This window comes from Paramecium tetraurelia (assembly GCF_000141845.1).
Source record: "Paramecium tetraurelia macronuclear, complete genome".
NCBI classification, from domain to species: domain Eukaryota; phylum Ciliophora; class Oligohymenophorea; order Peniculida; family Parameciidae; genus Paramecium; species Paramecium tetraurelia.
The window spans coordinates 574775-590095 of NC_006058.1; the positions used below are offsets into that span (position 1 = coordinate 574775).

The following is a 15321-nucleotide window of genomic DNA, read 5'->3' on the forward strand; positions in this document are numbered from 1 at the left end:
AATTTGATTTGTATATTTTAAAAAGTCCTATTAATTAATTTATTGGCAGCGGCGATATGAAAATGAAAAGATATGTAATGATAATAATGATAATAATGATAATATCTATTTTTAAATTAAAAGTTAAAAATACATTAAAATTGATACAAAAATAATTCTTCATGCGCACTTGTAGTTCTCTCTAATTGTATACATCTGAAGTGACATAAGATAGGCAGTTGAATATGATAGAACCACAAAGATATGCCAAATGGTATGACTGTTGATCTAGGATTAATTGAAAGAATACAAAGATATCAAATCTTTTGGGATAGCATCTTTCTGGAAATCGAGTAGCATATGTTGTAATGCCTGATATTAAGAATATTAGCATAAGCAAAAAATAGCTTTCAGTATCGTTAAAGTGAAAATGGCCTCCCAATAAATTATATCTGCTGAACATCATCAAATGGAAGACGGGAGTGAAGATAAAAGTAAAAAACAACCCATATATAAGTGTTTTATAAACCACGAATTGTTCTTTATGCATATAATCAAATAGACTCGATGTGAATGTTACAATGCATAGCAGAATAATCATAATTGTATAAACATCTTTAATTTACTGATTACAATAGAATCCATACTGAATTACAGGTATGACTCCTCCACTTGCAACTAAGCATATTCCTCCATAATCTAGTCTTAAAAGAACACAACTCATAGTCTTATTAACACAAAATAGTGTGTGGTAGGTAGTGGAAATAGTAAATAAAATGATGGCACATAATAAACAGTATTGTAAGGGCCATAATTGGATGTCAGAATAATGATTTTCTGATTCTTTCATAAAAGATATAAATGGGGCAATCTATAAAACCTGAGAATAAACTAATAAACCCAAAAACGAAAATAATGGCAATAGATGTGACCATATGTTACAAGTCTCATTGTGTTTATGAAACATACTTTCTATTGTAATTCAAATATTTTTACTTAATGCGAGACCCACGGTATTGTAGTTAATTCGATACCCTGTCAATAAGTATTTATTATCTAAGGTATATTCAGGTGCTTCATTATATTCCCCTATGTAGGGTATTTATTGGCGAATATCTGCTGACTGTTTTACTTTACTAATTTTGTGTTATTTCCTTCTATTGATTAGACTCATAATTTTAATGTAATAATTATACTAATTGTGTATATAATCAGATAGTAATATGATCATCATCACTATCTTCTTACTGAATATACTCAGTCATTCTTAGTATAGCAAGTCTATTGCTAATTATTTCTAGACGACTATGAAGAGTTGGAGCATTTTATTATGACTAGTACATCTCATTTGGTGTTAAGGTTACAGGAACTTAAAAAAGCAGTTATTATTAATTATTATTATTAACCCTTTGAGTTTTTGATCCCATCAAAGCTAAATGAGGAGCCATATCTGTCATCATTCGACCCATTCTATCAAATATGGGTGCTAATTGTGATCCAATCAAACTGGATTTAATTTCATATTCACTTAGTTCTTTTTCTTTCTTCATCATTTCCATATAGTTTTCTTGAGTGTTTTACTCTTTATTTTTATTCATTAACATCTATTAGTATTGTTATTGTAATTGTATCTATTTTTCAGCAATCCTTTTATTGTTTTCGAATCTTCCGAATTCTATTAATAATTGAGTAACCTAATTCATCATATGTCCAACATCAAAAATGAATTTATGCATATCAATTTCTTATTTTTCTACTTCACAATCAGGATCACTCACAGGGTTTGGTGATAAAAACTCTTGGTTAATACTACCCACAGTATAAGTTCTAAAAGTAGCGATTCTTGGAGATTGGGTATCAATCCATTCATCCCATCTATTACCCCATCCATTATAATGTACAAACACTCTATTCTATTCCACTATTTGCACTTATGCTTCAAGCTAAAATAAAAAGATAGAACTTATAATACCCACTAATCGATTGTATCCTTTACATCAATCCACTACCCAACCTAAAACTTCCTCTTCTTTGGATCAAATGGATTCACGTATTCACCTATTAAGCATAGTTTATTTTAATTATACCTTATAAATCTTCCTGCTTCAGTTCCTCAGGTTTTACTTAGGAATCTAATAACTACTTAAGGGTTTAGTAATTTTATCTTATACCCTCCAATGACAATTGTTTGTCTAGATGGAAACCTAATTAATAATCATTGATTAAGTGTACCATTGCTCCTCTATTATTGAACCATTCTTCTTACATTCTATCTATTATATTAATGCTACCCTAAAATAACAACCTCTTTTACTTAATGTTCTTAGTATGTTGCTCAAGATATCTATTTCAGGGAATTCATTTACACCTTATGTAGATTGCTACTATTATTATTATTGAGTTTAATTCTAAACTATTTAATCTTCTTATAATGGCTAACCTGGCAATAAAATGACATGATCATTTTATAACTATGTCAATTCAATTACTAAATACTTTATATTCTTATAAAGTTTTGTTGTTCTCTAAAACTCTCCCTTAGTAAATCAGTCTTTACTTATCGAAAGGGATGTTTAGTTGAGTTTAAATTACATTTTTCAATTATTATACAGTATTATTCGGATCGACAACAAATGTAGTAATTTGATTATCTAATGTTTTTATCTTTAATGAGATTTAAGTTTCCATTATTATATAAATTAAATATAATTCGCATATATATTTCTATAAATTCGTTCGTAATACAAAATCAGAAATAGAATCATTTATTTTTAGATCATGGAATCTTCATAAAAAATTTGAGAAGTACGATTTGGAACACATTCATATACAATACATCTAAATGAAGGGTCATTTAATCAAAATATTTGAGCTAAATTAACACAACTTATCATTTCTAATCTCTTCTATAATTTTAAAATAATAAAAAATTATTAATTTGCTTAGGATTATCAAAATACATAGTAAAATCATAATACTTTTATAAAATATATGCTCCTTATTAATAAATTAATTTAAAACATAAATATTAAGAGAATAATAAATTAAATAGAATAGTCGATATATTATTAAACACACTTATATATATTATTGACATAAGAATAAATACATATTTACTAAAATCATTTAATTCTATCAATAATTTGATTATAAATTGCTTTAAATTTACTGTAACTTTTTATTGCAATTGTTTATTTACGAATTGATTCTTAAATTATACTTACTTCTCTAAAACAAAATTTATTTTTATAATGCTTTAATTTGTCTTTAATTATAATCAAAAATGTCAATATCTTTATGCAATTTTTTCAGATTAATCGAGTTTCTTATCAACATTTCTTTGATCTCATCATATTGAAATCCCTCATCTATGTCGTTAATTTCCTTTAAATAGCAAGGTTATATACATCTAATAAATTATCAGAAGACGATTTGATGAATGCCTAATCTATGTCTATTGATTTTGAGTGTAATCTTTTAATAGTCGGTTTTTGATGGGAAATATTAGTACTCTAAGTAATAGTTTTTGTGTGTCTTCCTTTAGGTAGAGTGTGAATCCTATTGTCTATCGACTCCTTATTCGATTCTTATAGAGACACATTATTAGATGGTGAGATTAATGCTCTCCAAGTTGTCATATTTTTTATAAATTATTTATTTAACTCATTTTTTTAAGTGTTCTTGAGCTCCACTAACAATATAGGCAATACAGCTAATCAACTTCTTAGTGTAAGGCAAGTCTAGGCATTCATTTGGACCATGTTCATTTGAATTAGGACCTAAGACTCCTGTAATTATGAATTGTGCTTTTGGGAATTGCTATTACAAAGTGTTCATCAAGGGAATGGATCCTCCCTCACCAAAGGTAACTGACTCCTTTCCATAAAATAGATTAGAAGCATCGTTGATGAGTTGATCAAGATAAGGCTTATTATCCAAAGCATTAAAACCAGCACCTGAATTGAGTCCTTCAATTTTGATTGTAGCACCATAAGGAACATTGGTTGTTAACTAAGATAAATATGATGATGGATTACAATTCTCACTAATGATTCTTCAGCCTCCTTTGGATCCTTAGTTGGAGGTAACCTAACCGATACCTTCAAAGTGGTTTCAGGTCTCAATACATTACCAGCAGTTTATGCAGGTGGAAGTCCATCAGCTCCAATAATAGCAAGTTAAGCTTTCCAAACTTTGTTGATATATGCTTTGAAAGGATCAGGAGAGACTGGTTGTGTGTTAGCACTCAAAGGAAACTTATTGATTAATCCTTCTGAAAAAACAGCAGCTGTTTTCTAAGCTTGGATGTATCGTTCTCCTGGAATAGTCACTTGAAAATCATCAACTACTTCTCCTGTTTTGGGATCATCAATTTTATTTAATAATTATCTGAAAATCCTGAAAGAGGATGGTACTACTCCTGAGGCATCTCCAGAATGGACTCCTTCGTTTAGTACTTATACTGTAACATTTGCTCCAACCAATCCCCTTAGTGTTGTAGTTGACCAGAATTAATCGTAATTTCCACAACCTGAATCTAAACATACAATCAAATCAACATTTCCGATTCTGTCTTTTAATTTATTCAAGTAATGTTCTATGTGATCTGATCCACTCTCCTCGTCAGCCTCAAATATCATCACAGCTCTAGGATGCTTTAATCCTAGATCTTGAATTGTTCTCATTGCAATGACAGATCCCAAAACCGAATATGAATCATCTGCTCCTCCTCTTGCATAGAGTTTATCATTTATTATTTTTGGATCATATGCTGACAGTCCTTCTCTCCATCCTGTAAATGGAGGCTACTTATCCATATGACCATAAAACAAGACTGTGCCATCTGCACCTCCATCTGTGCCTTCTACTTCCACAAACAAAAAAGGAGATAATCCTTCATCTGTAAACAAATCAATTTTTGCGTCTATTTAATATCTAAAGTGTACTTTTCAATTTTAAATTCTCCACCAACTCTTTGAATAGTTTGGCTGTTTGTAATAGCAATCCATTGGTCAAATACTCAGGATCGAACTCTCTAGATTGACTGGGTACTCTGAGGATATCCATGAACAATGGCAATGAGTCTTCAAAATGCTTATCTACTATTTCTTAGAATTAGATTCTTTTATTTGTTTACACTTAATCCTATTGCATAAATTAAATTTATTTAAAAAGTGATCACATATTGCCATCTATTTAATGTTAGAATGATCTCATCTATTTGAAAACTGCAATTAATTGATGTATTATGTTTTATAGTATTATTATCTTTGTTTCTAAAAAACATATATTAATGTCAAATTTGTAATTATAAACTGAAGAAAATTGTGATATAAGTTTATCATAAATTGAAAATATGTTGGACTAAAGTGAAATCGAGCCTTAGACTAAATGTAAGAATATTGAAACTAAATATTGTAACCACTTCAATTTATTCTAGGCATCAATAGTACTGTGATAAGCATAAGCAATTAAATTAAATTATTAGGTGATGATTTTAGTGAATTCAATGTACCAAGTCATTATCTACCTCCAAATATCCAAGTAGGAAATGTCTTTTAAATAACCTTCCAAAGAAATAGAGCAGAAGAAAACAAATTAAAACATTAGATCGAATAGATCTAAAAGAGTGCTCTGAATGATTAATGATTTATTCATCTCTAAGCATGTTAAACTACCAACCATATTTCTATTCATAATTCAATGCTACGATCTTCATAGATGAATTTCAATCTATAAGGGTAAACTAACATTAACTCATGACTTCCTCTAACAAAAATCTATTCTAATTTAGTATGGTTGGTCATAAACAAAATAGCTTTAATAACTAAAAAATAACTTTCCATTGTAAAACCATTATATTATAATTCATAATCATTATATTCATCTTTACTATCTTCTTATTCTCACTCTATCACGACTACTACTTTAATCTTATCAATTACATCCTATTGTTTTTGGAATAGTAATTATCTCATAGATATAAAAATAGTATAATGACAAATCCTTTATTTAATACTTTATAGCAGAGATTCTCAAATTGATCTAAAGCCTAATTAAGTATTCAATCAAAATGATTAGTTCAAAAATTGGATACATGCTCTATGTGAGATAGTAGCTGAGACTTAGATCTAATTGAAATTTAGATTATTGATTCCTCCCTTACACTATTCAAATAATTTAAAGAGATATTTTTATAATTAATCTATTTAATAAATTATTTCTGATTTATTTCTTGTTGTATAAATTCTTATCAGTTTAAAGCAGTTGTGATAAAAAAAATTTAATTTTCCTAATTGGTATTATATAATTTTATCTATTAATTTCTAAAATTCTTTTCAAAAATCTACATCCATTTTACCATAATTTTAATGTTTTCTTAATTTAAGAAAATGGCATAAAAAGCCATACATTTCATTAGATTAATTAAATAAAAGGAATAATAGCCATTTTTAGTTCTCTAAAATTAAGATATTTTTATTCATCGACTAATAGAAGAATGATGAGCTCATTGTAAAAAAGTTTTATTAGAATTAAGAGCGACAATTATAATAGTAGTTTGGATTAAATATCAAAACATAATTAATTTTTTGAGATGATTTGAATTTGAGGAATGATTAAATTCAATTATTTTTTTGAAAAATTTTGATTGTTTTATTATAATGTATTATTGTTGTGATTAAGAATCAAAAAATTTATATTGGAATTGTGATAATGTAAACATATATATATTAATCATTGTTCAGTCTTAAGCCTTCTTGAGCTTTTGATTTCATTATAGAACTGACTTTTGGGTTACTCTATATGGTGTTTTTAAGATAGTTTCATGGACCTGTCAGTTTTTGATGATTCATTTGATTTAACTGATTCTTCTGTGTCCAAGTCCTCATGCTATACACACTTTAGCTTTTAAATTTTATTAGTAAAAGTCAGAGTATGAGTTTCGAAACGAGGAGATATCTACAAATAATACTCTTCTTTGGATTTCTGTTATTTTTCATATTTAGTAGAGTCTGGGATGGAGAAGAGACTAAGATTCACAGACTTTACCATTTTGTTACCCTTTTTGTTGATCGGCATTTTGTAGTTTTACATAGTTAATCTATAAATAAATGATTAATAAGGTATTAATTTGATTATTACAAAAATACTCCTACTTAATATGATGTGATTTATGAATGGATCGTGAGAATTAGAGATTATTTGTTGCTTTGTAGGATAGAAATAATAATAAATTATAGAAGTGATAAATAAACATTTTATTTTTGATTTCATATCTAAAGTTTATTATTATTAATATAAATAATAAATATGGCACTTGTGCTTAAATAATTAGGTGGATTCAGTAGATTGAATGCTCAATGCCCAACTTATAAATAGTAAATTATATATAAGCTAGATGTTAAGTATTTGTGCTGGTCTGAGTGGTGGATCATTGCTATATGCATTTTATGCTCAAGTTCAAAAATAATGGAGAGAATAGGAAATTAATTTCAGAAAGGAATAACTCAAGAAACCTATATATGAGCTCAGAGACGAAGAGCTCGTTAGTCCACCATGGAATAGTTCGAATTTAAATGAGTGGTTATACAGAAGAGTAAGAGTAAAGGGAAGACCTCTCCATTACTTATAAATGATGGTGCCTAGAACCGAATTTTAGAAGCCAGGATATGAATGCGTGGTTCCATTTGTCACAAAGGAGAATGAAGATTAATCAGTATAAGAAGGGGTATCATAAAAAGTTTAATAATAGCTTCTTGTATCTTTAGGATTTGTGCCTTATGAATATAAGGAAGTAACAGACAGACACAAATTGGAAGATGCTTCAGTGTAATCATTTGATTGTTTCTTATCCCAATTGCCAGAGTTACAAGACAATTCATTTGGAAATGTGGCTAATCGCAGGAATTCATAGTGGTATTATGCAGATCTCCAATTAATGGCATAATTTACAGGATTCAAGAATGCAGACAAGATCGGCAAGGTTGTTTTGGAGAAAGCCAATTTCAACACTCCTTTGGATGAGAGAAATATGAGGTATCACAATATTATTGAGACCTATTTAGAACTTATGATTTGGATGCTGATCATCACTTGGATTACCCATATTTGAAGAGCAATTCTGGTATTTTATATCATAAAAACCATATGCCATGGGATTGGTAGAGAGCCAAATAATAAGCATTGGGCTCAACTGTAGTCTTTGGTGCATTTGGTGCATTATTACATTTAGCAAAATGAAATCTATATTAATAAGATAAAGATTAATATTGAAAGAATGACTCCTATTAAAGAAGTCTCGCAATGTTTAAATGAATGGATAATTCCTTAATAGAATATCATTTTCTTGTGATGGGTTTGTTCATAATTCTAGTGACGTCGCTTCTTATGTGTCTGAATTGGCCAGGATCTGTATATTTAGAATGCAGAGTGTAAACACCATCTACATATTTTAATGACATACCTCCCAAAGGCAAACTGGTAGCAATATCATAGGGATGAACCTGATAGGCTGTTTTCTTATAATTCTAAATACTACTAGATCTCAAATTATTCTAAGCAGTCTTCAATCCAGAATCCCCACAATGAACCCATTGTCTTTATACTTCAGTGTTCTCTTTTGGATCAACAGCTATTGGATAAATGTATGAATCATACAATCTCTATATTTTTCACCTGTGATCACCGAAGTCATTTTCAATCCCTAATCAAAGGGATCTCTTTCTCTGCATCCAGCTGCTACAGGTTTAACCTTCTTATCAGTGAGGATTTCTTTGACATTGTTTTCAGGAGGCTGAAATGATTATTAGTAAGTAGTAATTGAATAAAATTTATTATGCTACTCTGGATGATTTCTGAATGTGGATCCAAAGTCTGTGTAACCCTAATGAACTGCTCTGTCAACCAGAATTTATTGCATATTTGTTTAATCTAATTGTTTTATTGATCTTGCTCCAGCAGTTTATGCAACTGTTGGATTGCATTCAGGAAAATTAACTTTCTCTCCATTTGTTTTTACAAGTGCTCTACAATCACCTAATTGCATATTCTAAATATTCTTTGCATCAAATTTTGTCTAGAATTCTGTCCTGAATTCTCTCTATATATTATTCATTTCATCATACATATCCATCATCTGGGACTATTATTTCTTTTGTAATGTAAGGAGGATTGCGATTCACTCTAGGTAATGGAAGTAAACATCCATTGTCTCCTGGTATGGATATTCCCTCTTCCACAGTTCTTAACTAGTTATATTCTCATTAAATACTGATTTCTATGCATTTGGATCTCTCTACAATTATTAAGGAGCCAATCTATCTTCGTACCAATTAGCTGAAATTAATATAACAAATACCCATTAATGCTGTTTTGCTAAACTCAACTTCATTCGGTCGTCTCATTTATTAATTTTATTAATTTATTTTAAATATCAATTTGTTTGATGAAACTTCTTAAACATCATCTTCATTGGATTATCAAAAATTATATTAGATCTATTAATTGTATTTTAGAATTAGTATTTCATTTGAAATGTGATGAATTTTAAATTTATTTCTCAACTTATTTTTTGTAATTATCATACACATTAATTGGTATTATGGTTATTAAAATATTGATATTTAGCTTATTAATTAAACTTAAAATAGGATTTTTTAAGCATTTCATTTATGCTCATTAGAATCTATTTAATAATATTTGTTTATACAAAAACATTACTAATAAATTGAAATTTTAATGGATAATTACAATAGTAGTTGTTAGAGAATATAATAATTAAGTTGAAAATATTATTTTATATATTAGATTTATTCATTTCTTCTTCTTCTTCTTTTTTTTACCTATTTCTATTTTATGGATTTCTCTCATTTGAGTCTTAAATTCTAATAAATCATTAGAGGGAATGACTTTAGGTGGGGGCAATAAGATCAAAATTTCATTAAACTTATTAACTTAGGCCCAATAGGAAGCATTGAATCCGTTCTCATCTCTTAAATTGATGTCAACTCCATAATTAAGTAATAACACAACTATTTATTTGAATCCTTATCTGGCTGCATAATGTAAACATGTGAGACCTCTTTTATCTTACAAACTTGGATTTGCTCCATAATCTAAAAGTAACTAACATAATTTAAATTAATTTTTTTCAACTGCATAGTGTAATGCAGTCTTTTCTCCTACATCATAGTATTCCTTTAAGTTTGGATTTGCTTTAAATTTTAACAGAAGCTCTGTAATCTAAGGATGATTGGCTTAGACAGCATAGATTAGAGGAGTGGCACCATTAATATTACGAGCATCGACATTTGCTTCCTTATCTTCAATTAATGAAATGACTTCCTAAACATTTCCATGTGCCACTGCATGGAATAACAGTGGATCTCCTTTAAATTGAGGCATAGAAATTGGATTCATTTCTAAATTATAATTATTATAATAAATTTCATAAAACAGCTAATTCTTATGTAAACTACTCTGTTAATCCTCCCTCATAAAATGTTCCAATTAATAATTATTTCTCTTCTTGATTGCTAAAATCAGTTTTCTTTATTATATTATCTTGGATCCAGAACTTAAAATAATCTATTCTAAAAATACTGTTATTGCATTCATAATAAATGGAATAATGATCATAACACTAACTAAAAGCAATTCAGGATTGGTTATGGGAGACAAAAGAAAGGATCCTGCCTCATTCAATTAATCAGCAACTAGTTCTTGAAATCCAAATAATATAAATTTAGACACTATTACAACTGAATTCCATACAAATAATTGACATGCATACATTTGCCAATCAATTCTTACTTTTTCTTAGATTTTGAAATAATTACCACTCTGTAATTTCTGAATAATTAATATTTGTATATACTCTCATATCGAAATAATTAAATATCATATTTAATGATTTCATGAGCAAAAAGATTAATAGTACACCCAATGTTGAATCCAACATAAATGTTATAAAATACCAGATGCAAGCATTCTCATCTGTTTCTGCAGATAATTCAGTTGCTAATATCACATTCAAAATATGAGCTAAAAGTGCTGATAGCAATTGTTTAGAGGAGTCCTTAATTTTAAATTTTCATTTAAAAAATACCATTAAAAATATTTTCCAAACTCTTTTCGGTCTTTCAAAATATCTTTTGACTATAACTCACTTACTATAATACTTATTAATACTGTAAATGAAAGCACTCCCAAGCTTGCCTAAACCAAATAACCTTTCCAATCCAAAATTTCACATTACATTTTTAAATAAATTAATATATAAAAATGTTATCAGATTTAATCATATTTTATCTCTTCGCATGTAGATTGGTCACTTTTATCATAACTTATCTTATTCTTATTCCTTTCAGCTCTCCAGGTATTAATAATTTATACTAGCAATATAGTTCCCATGATATTGTCTTCTAATACATATAACTAAAAATACTTTATAATTACCATATATGAGAAATCTGCATTATCATTAAACAAAGTAAATAATCTTGCTATACTACCAGCATAGTTCTACAATTATGTAAGCAATGATAATTAACCTGTATTTCTATTTTAACAATTCAGTCTTATTTGTAAAAACCTGGCCATAAATACTATCATATTCATTAAATTAACAATTTACACAAACTCATATTAATGTAAATAGTCATATCAAAGATCCATTAAGGCCCCAGGCCTATGTAGAGAGGAGTATTGATTAGTATGAAAAAAACTGCTTTAAAGAGCCATTAATTAAAATTCAAATTTTTATCATAAAAAATGAACAAACATAAGACTATGCTATATTCCAGACCTACTATTGCATTTTCACCATACAAAATAAATTTTGTCTATTTATATAGATTATAAGCAGTTATAAATGAGAGCAGGTATAACTATTTTTAGGTGATTTTTATACTTCTGTGTAATAAGCATTAAATGAGATACCCTGTATTGATTAAGATTTCCAAATTTTATGAATTTAAGGCAATTGATTCATGATAGCAAATGCCACCATTAAAATGCTAATTGTTCTGCTGATTGTCTAGTTTTTATTTATGATATACATCAGAAATACAGTCACTACTAATTTTCTCATTTCCAAAAAATTATTCATAACAGAAATCAGAGAATATAATGAGTTTATAGTCTTCTTTTGAATGATCATTTGTCTATGCGTTCAAGCAAACTGAAAATGAAAATAAAAGCATAACAACCAACATTGCAATGAAAATGATTATTTTATTTAATGAATTTAAATAAAATTTTATATCTTCCAATCATAAATAATAATAATATTATTAATTAGAATTATTTATTCATAATTATTTCATTCAAACCATAACTATATTTATGATTAATATATAAAAGTTCAAAGTATCATGCAAGATTCAAATTGATTTATTTTTAATAACCAGAAATTATAGTTTTTATTTTGAAATAGAAATTGTAAGTTTATTCTACAAAACAATAATTATTGACAACTACAATTAAATAAAGTTAATGAATAAAAATTTTAATAAATAAATAAATTTTCATAGTCTCATTTCTTAAAAGTTGGTGAGCAATATTTTTCATTAAGATCAAATGATTAATCTCTTTTTAATAATTATGTATAATAATTATTTGTTTTTAACTAATTCTCGTTTACTTTATTTAATATTTCTAAGAATTTACTAGGCTGGCTATTTGATCTTTATTTATCAGGGGTTTAAGTAGTAGAGTATGTAATTTAAATTGATTAAGGTGATGTAGCCCTTTATGTAGACTATGTTTATTATTGGTCATTCTTTAATAATGCAGTTTAAACTATTTTAATTTCTAATTCGCAATCATCAAACAAACCTCCAAGAACTTTATTTTCATTCACCTTTTTATATACTCTGCCAAGATGTACATGAGAGCTTTCAAGCTTTTATAATTAGAGCTATATATCTTAGACTCTCTTATTGTATTACCCCATAATTTGCTTATAAGGTAAACATTCAATTTGCATTATTATATTATCAAGGTTAACTTCAATGTCACTATACATTTAAACTAATTCATTGTGATTATCTTTAATTTCTTATTATTTTTAATCAAATATTTCAACAGCTTTTAATTACAATTCATTCAAATAATCTATCTATTCTTTTAATTTATTATCTAATGCAATGACCATTTGATGATAATGTTCATTGACTTTGTCCTTCTACTTTTCACAAAATCGAACTAAGTCATACTTCTTTTCGTTTAATTACTATCCATTTTAATCAATAATCAAAAAGGTTTGCGATATAGTTTCTAAAAATTATTGAATTTATTCTTGTCTTATAGAAGTTTAGTCGCTTTAAATATCCTCTATCTTGAATCATCAAATAAAATACCTTATAACCTTGACTAATGAGTACAATGGCACATTTTGAACAGATCAAATCAGTCAAATTAAATTTAGGTTTTGCAAAAGGGACTCCAATGACTTTATATTTTGCCTATTTTGAATAATTTCACAGAATTATACTTTTTTATTGGTATGTGCTTTGCAAGTAAGTTCAGGTAAATTAATTGCTTCATTTTCTTTATTCATCTAATTAACGATTTAAATTATATATTAATTCAAGATTAAACTTTGACTCCCATCTATTAAAATACTTGTGGATTTTGAAAAATAGAATCTATTGAACAATAAAATTTGGATTTAATTAAATGGTATTTTAGAAAAATCTAGTAATAATAATATAGCTTAATGGTTATTGAAATTAGATCAACTGAGAATTTAGTTAAAATTAATTGAGTATTTCATGGTATTAAGTCAATGTGCTCAGAATCAAGTGTTAATTTATTTAAGAATTTGAATATTATAAATAATTAAAATAAAATTTCTTGAAGAAATACAAATATAATTAATAATATTAAATATAAAAACTGATGTCGCAACATCTTATTTAAAGACTGATCTTTTAAATATATGTCTATATTACATTGAAAAATAATATCTGAAAATTGCTTAAAGTGAGTTATATTGAATTGATATTAAATATAGATATTCATAATTCATTTTCCATTCTTATTCGTCTAAATTATCGATTTCTGATTTCTTGATGTATATTATTCTTATGAAGGTGTGGGAAAATATTAATTAGAAAACAATTGACCAAGACTTTCTTGACTGACGTTATGTAAAGCTCTTGATCTCAATGACATAACATTTGAGTACTATTTATCGAAATATTGAAATGACGATCTCTCATTTATTATATATGAATCTGCTTGAATCTAAGATTAATTCATTTAATTGTATTATTAGCTTTCTTTCTAATTATGTTTTTAAAATTGTATTGATAATCCAATTGGCTAATTTAAATATTGTAAATCTATTTATTATTATTATTAACCTTAGTATTAGAATTGCTAAGATAATTGTTGTATTTATTGTGATTATTGTTCTATTTTCTATTAAGACTCTAATTCTTATTTCTGTATGGTCTCCGTTCTTCTTACCATCAGCTTCTTCTGTCTCTTTACCTTTTTAGTTACGGGCAATTCTTCATCCTTCTAATATGCAGGTGCCATTTCTAGGATCTATTCGACTATAAAATTATAATTGATTTATTATTCTTCTAATGGTTCTTCTAGCTTAGTCATTTCCATATATTTTTGATTGACTATATACAATGTCAATTATTAAGAGACATTTATGAATGCAGGTTCAATTCGTTTGAACAACTCGCCAAACTTTTCTTCCTTTATAAACTCTCCTATTTTATCGAATTTTTAATTATTTCTCATTAATTTTATAGTGTAAAAAGCTGACAATGTTACAAAGAGTAACTCTCTCTTATATAATGAAATATCAGGTATAAATTCTGCCTATATTTTAAGAAAATCTTTAAAGTAGTTAAATGCACATGTTCTATTCTAAATGATATCAATACTTAATCTCCTGGGAGTAATTTGGTTGCAATTTTTTACCATAGTCAAATTACAAATTCAATAAATGCCAATATACTAATTCTAATTCATTGAACTCCATCATTTTGCATAGTCCTAAATGCATTTTGTATCTATAGCTTTATTCGTTTCTAGTCATCACTCTAAGGAGATGGTTCAAAATAAATGAAAATTCTAAGATGATACTCAGAAATTTTCACATACATTTATATAATAAAGAGTTTGACAGCCCATCTTAATCTAATTATTTGATTTTTATGCCAAGGTCTTATGTTTTATGAATAAATACCATTATTAGTTGTTTCTTGATTTTCCTCTAGTTTTTAAGCTTATTTTAATGAGTCCATTAAATTCAGAAATTAAAACTTGATTATCGGGTTATAAATAAACACAATATTTTTTAATATTTAATAACAA

At 27.2% G+C, this 15321-nt stretch overlaps 9 protein-coding genes across 9 annotated transcripts; 1 reads left to right on the forward strand and 8 right to left on the reverse strand. All coding sequences in view use genetic code 6, as the record gives it.

Moving 5' to 3' along the window:
• Positions 1-159: 159 nt before the first annotated feature.
• On the reverse strand, positions 160-1153 carry PTMB.263c (Progestin and adipoQ receptor family). The annotated part of the gene is made up of 3 exons (XM_001347052.1): positions 160-267; positions 290-951; positions 976-1153. The coding sequence occupies 3 exons, from the start codon at positions 1151-1153 to the stop codon at positions 160-162; spliced, it is 948 nt and encodes a 315-aa protein (XP_001347088.1).
• A 37-nt stretch (positions 1154-1190) lies between these two features.
• PTMB.264c (Ubiquitin family) lies at positions 1191-2667 on the reverse strand. Its single annotated transcript, XM_001347053.1, has 5 exons — positions 1191-1922; positions 1952-2037; positions 2067-2252; positions 2282-2450; positions 2476-2667. 5 exons carry the CDS (start codon positions 2665-2667, stop codon positions 1191-1193), a joined length of 1365 nt encoding a protein of 454 aa, XP_001347089.1.
• Positions 2668-3642: 975 nt separating this feature from the next.
• Positions 3643-5133, reverse strand: PTMB.265c (Succinyl-diaminopimelate desuccinylase). The annotated part of the gene is made up of 3 exons (XM_001347054.1): positions 3643-3990; positions 4017-4903; positions 4926-5133. The coding sequence occupies 3 exons, from the start codon at positions 5131-5133 to the stop codon at positions 3643-3645; spliced, it is 1443 nt and encodes a 480-aa protein (XP_001347090.1).
• A 2157-nt stretch (positions 5134-7290) lies between these two features.
• Positions 7291-8220, forward strand: PTMB.266 (hypothetical protein). The annotated part of the gene is made up of 3 exons (XM_001347055.1): positions 7291-7358; positions 7387-8016; positions 8046-8220. 3 exons carry the CDS (start codon positions 7291-7293, stop codon positions 8218-8220), a joined length of 873 nt encoding a protein of 290 aa, XP_001347091.1.
• Positions 8221-8318: 98 nt separating this feature from the next.
• On the reverse strand, positions 8319-9383 carry PTMB.267c (hypothetical protein). Its single annotated transcript, XM_001347056.1, has 5 exons — positions 8319-8611; positions 8638-9079; positions 9105-9227; positions 9251-9315; positions 9338-9383. 5 exons carry the CDS (start codon positions 9381-9383, stop codon positions 8319-8321), a joined length of 969 nt encoding a protein of 322 aa, XP_001347092.1.
• Positions 9384-9792: 409 nt separating this feature from the next.
• On the reverse strand, positions 9793-10398 carry PTMB.268c (hypothetical protein). The annotated part of the gene is made up of 1 exon (XM_001347057.1): positions 9793-10398. The coding sequence occupies one exon, from the start codon at positions 10396-10398 to the stop codon at positions 9793-9795; it is 606 nt and encodes a 201-aa protein (XP_001347093.1).
• Positions 10399-11268: 870 nt separating this feature from the next.
• Positions 11269-12194, reverse strand: PTMB.269c (Mannose-P-dolichol utilization defect 1 protein-related). The annotated part of the gene is made up of 5 exons (XM_001347058.1): positions 11269-11415; positions 11437-11585; positions 11615-11867; positions 11891-12016; positions 12039-12194. 5 exons carry the CDS (start codon positions 12192-12194, stop codon positions 11269-11271), a joined length of 831 nt encoding a protein of 276 aa, XP_001347094.1.
• A 320-nt stretch (positions 12195-12514) lies between these two features.
• On the reverse strand, positions 12515-13540 carry PTMB.270c (hypothetical protein). Its single annotated transcript, XM_001347059.1, has 3 exons — positions 12515-13318; positions 13341-13445; positions 13475-13540. 3 exons carry the CDS (start codon positions 13538-13540, stop codon positions 12515-12517), a joined length of 975 nt encoding a protein of 324 aa, XP_001347095.1.
• Positions 13541-14007: 467 nt separating this feature from the next.
• On the reverse strand, positions 14008-15251 carry PTMB.271c (hypothetical protein). Its single annotated transcript, XM_001347060.1, has 4 exons — positions 14008-14866; positions 14889-15078; positions 15109-15171; positions 15194-15251. The coding sequence occupies 4 exons, from the start codon at positions 15249-15251 to the stop codon at positions 14008-14010; spliced, it is 1170 nt and encodes a 389-aa protein (XP_001347096.1).
• Between the last annotated feature and the right edge of the window lie 70 nt (positions 15252-15321).